Source organism: Phalangium opilio, unplaced genomic scaffold (genome assembly GCF_054372755.1).
Source record: "Phalangium opilio isolate 3A_F unplaced genomic scaffold, DU_Popi_V2 ptg000077l_1, whole genome shotgun sequence".
Taxonomy (NCBI): domain Eukaryota; kingdom Metazoa; phylum Arthropoda; class Arachnida; order Opiliones; family Phalangiidae; genus Phalangium; species Phalangium opilio.
Genome location: NW_028324185.1, coordinates 4567336 through 4570027, shown reverse-complemented (window position 1 = coordinate 4570027; position 2692 = coordinate 4567336). Strand labels below are relative to the sequence as shown.

At 37.9% G+C, this 2692-nt stretch overlaps 1 protein-coding gene across 1 annotated transcript; it reads right to left on the bottom strand.

The window, feature by feature from the left end:
• Positions 1-1033: 1033 nt before the first annotated feature.
• On the bottom strand, positions 1034-2326 carry LOC149657005 (uncharacterized). Its single transcript, XM_089844657.1, has 4 exons — positions 2007-2326; positions 1795-1945; positions 1322-1560; positions 1034-1240 (listed from the first exon to the last, which is right to left on the bottom strand). Exons 1-4 carry the CDS (start codon positions 2028-2030, stop codon positions 1034-1036), a joined length of 621 nt encoding a protein of 206 aa, XP_089700783.1. The 5' UTR covers positions 2031-2326.
• Between the last annotated feature and the right edge of the window lie 366 nt (positions 2327-2692).

The window sequence follows — 2692 nt, the reverse complement described above, 5'->3', positions numbered from 1 at the left end:
GTTCCACCTTTGCAAATTCGAAACTGTGTGAAGCTTTGGAAAGAGAAGCGGTAAATCTACCAAAACCCCAAGCCCTGCCCGGTAGGGTAAAACCTGTACCATACGTGATAGTCGGTGACGAAGCGTTCACATTAAAACCAAACGTAATGAGACCCTATTCCAAAAATGAACTAACATTCCATAAGAGGGTTTTTAATTATCGGTGAGGAATAACTTTAGTAGACATCTGCGTAAACTCAGAAAATACCTTGGAAGGAAATTTAAAGCGCCCTAAAAAAGCTGGGTTTTCAAGGTGTTATTTAGGTCCCATCCAAGGTTGTCACTGAGTATAGCATGTTCTTAAAAGTAATTAATGAAGTAATGCTCTTACAGACTTTCAAGAGCAAGAAGAGTTTCAGAGAATTTTTTTAGAATTCTTGCGAAAAGGTTCCGAATAGTCTTGAGAACAATCCAAGCTAACCCAGAAAACGTTGAAACAATTGTCCTTTCCATCTGTACGTTACACAACATTTTACGTCAACAGGCAATTGATAACCAGGAAGGTATGGAGTGTGAAGATGAAACACGAGATGAGGATAGTGAAGATAGCAAGAAGAAGAAAAATTGCGAAAAACCACCGAATTGGAGGCCACTACCTCACCAAGGATGCCGTCAATCAAATGAAGCGAAACTAGTTCAAGAAGAATATATGAATTATTTCTGTAATGAAGGCGCATTGGAATTCCAGTGGAACAAAATTCGAATTTATTAAATCACATATCCTCACAAGCTACAGCCATAAAAATAGAAAAATACTTCCATTTCTTGTACATTTTTTTATTCGTAATCAAAATCCTGGTGTTTTTTTTGGAAAATCATGTTCATAATTTGGCATTTAAGTTTGTCAGCATCTTTGGCCTCTAAAAGTCTCATTTGGCTTGCAACGAAGGCCCCAAATATATCATGCTCGTCACGTACCTCAGCAACTGGCGGTTTTTGCGGGGTTTATAGACACGATAATGCTTCTCCTAAAAATTCATCGGTTAACGATTGATTATTTTTTTTTTCGTTTTTTTCGTTGGTCTAAAGTGGAATATTCTGAATGGGTGGAAGATGTAGTTGATGTGGACGGTGCTGGGGTAGCCGCTTTCGATAGCTTTTCCTTGGGTCCATTATTATCATCTTCATCATCTGCCGGTTCAATAATTTCATCGGCAAAGAAACTAAAAGTTGCTGAACATAATTCGGCTGGATCCACCTCCTTAGTGTTCAAAACCGAACAAAAATATCTTTATAATTTCATAGTTGTTATTATTTTGTTTGTTTTTAATGTTTATCTTACCGCCGAAGAGTTCTCATTAGATTTACGTGGTTTTTCTGGCACTGAGGTTATGTCCAGATTTGACCGACCCTTTCTCGGTTGTAGGGATGTTTTTAAAAATAACAAATCCGTAAAAAAGTCCCACTTGGGTTCATATACGTCATCCGTTCCTGAACCACTTTTTTTGGATGAGACAACCTTTGCAAGCTCTCTTGAGAAATAGGTTCTCAAACCTTCCCATCGAGATTTGATATCCAAAACTGCAAAATACAACAACCAAATGAAGGCTCCACAATATCATTATCTTGGTCTCAGTAATTCCTTTGGTCATAATCTATTCATGGTTTGGTTAATTGGCTTATCTTTAGAATTATCAAACAAAACCAACAAATAATAAAGATGATGGATGTTCACAATTGTCCAAAATCAAGTATTTTTCGATGTTTTAATATGATTATTAGTAACAATGAATAAAAATAACCTTCATTCCTTACCTGAACATCCAATCAAGCTTGAAATTTCTTCAAAAGCCTCATCTCTCAGGCCTGTTTTTTTATAGTTGGCATGTTTAGAATTATATATGAAATCTCGATCTTTGATAAATTCAATTAACCTCCGCGTGACGCTGCTTCCCCAATTAAACTTCTATAATGGTTTTAAAAATGGATGTAGGTATTTTATAAGGTATTAATTAAAATGCACGTACCACGGCTTTCGTTTTCGTTCCCATACTCGCTAAGCCTTGGTTAAACGTCAATCGAGGCGACCGAGGTGATGGAAAATATATGCCATATAATGTCTATCATGTGACTGTTACGACTTTAAATGCAGCTCTCTGATTGGTTCAAGAGAGTTCCGACTTTGGTCAGAGCGACTCCAATCGGGTCGTATACCGATTAAAATCCGGTCCACAGATAGACAAAACTCCGGTCAGGCCCCTTTTTCACACTATCCGACTTGGCAGACCGACTTGTCAGTCCGACCCAGTCAGCTGACAAAAAACGGGTAATCTGAACGCTCCTTTACTGAGCCAAGGCCCACAATTATTTCAAACGATAGTAAAGTAAGCATTTGTTTTCTGCTTTTATTGAAGTGTAAGTTCAATACTTATAATCGATTTAATATGTTGCTATCTTATAATAAGAAGCTATTTATTATAGTACTGAATAATAATTCCAATGCGCATATTACATGCAGGGAAACAAACTACCAGGGGCAAGCCTCCATACTGGATAATTACCCTCACGCCTAGAGACACCGCTAGAGTTGGCTATTCTCTCACATGCAGTGAGCTTGGGATGGCACTAGTGGTGTCTCGTGGCGTGAGGTATATTGCACAGCATGGACGCGTGTCCTTGAAAGTTTGTTTCTCTGCACGTAATATTAGTATTG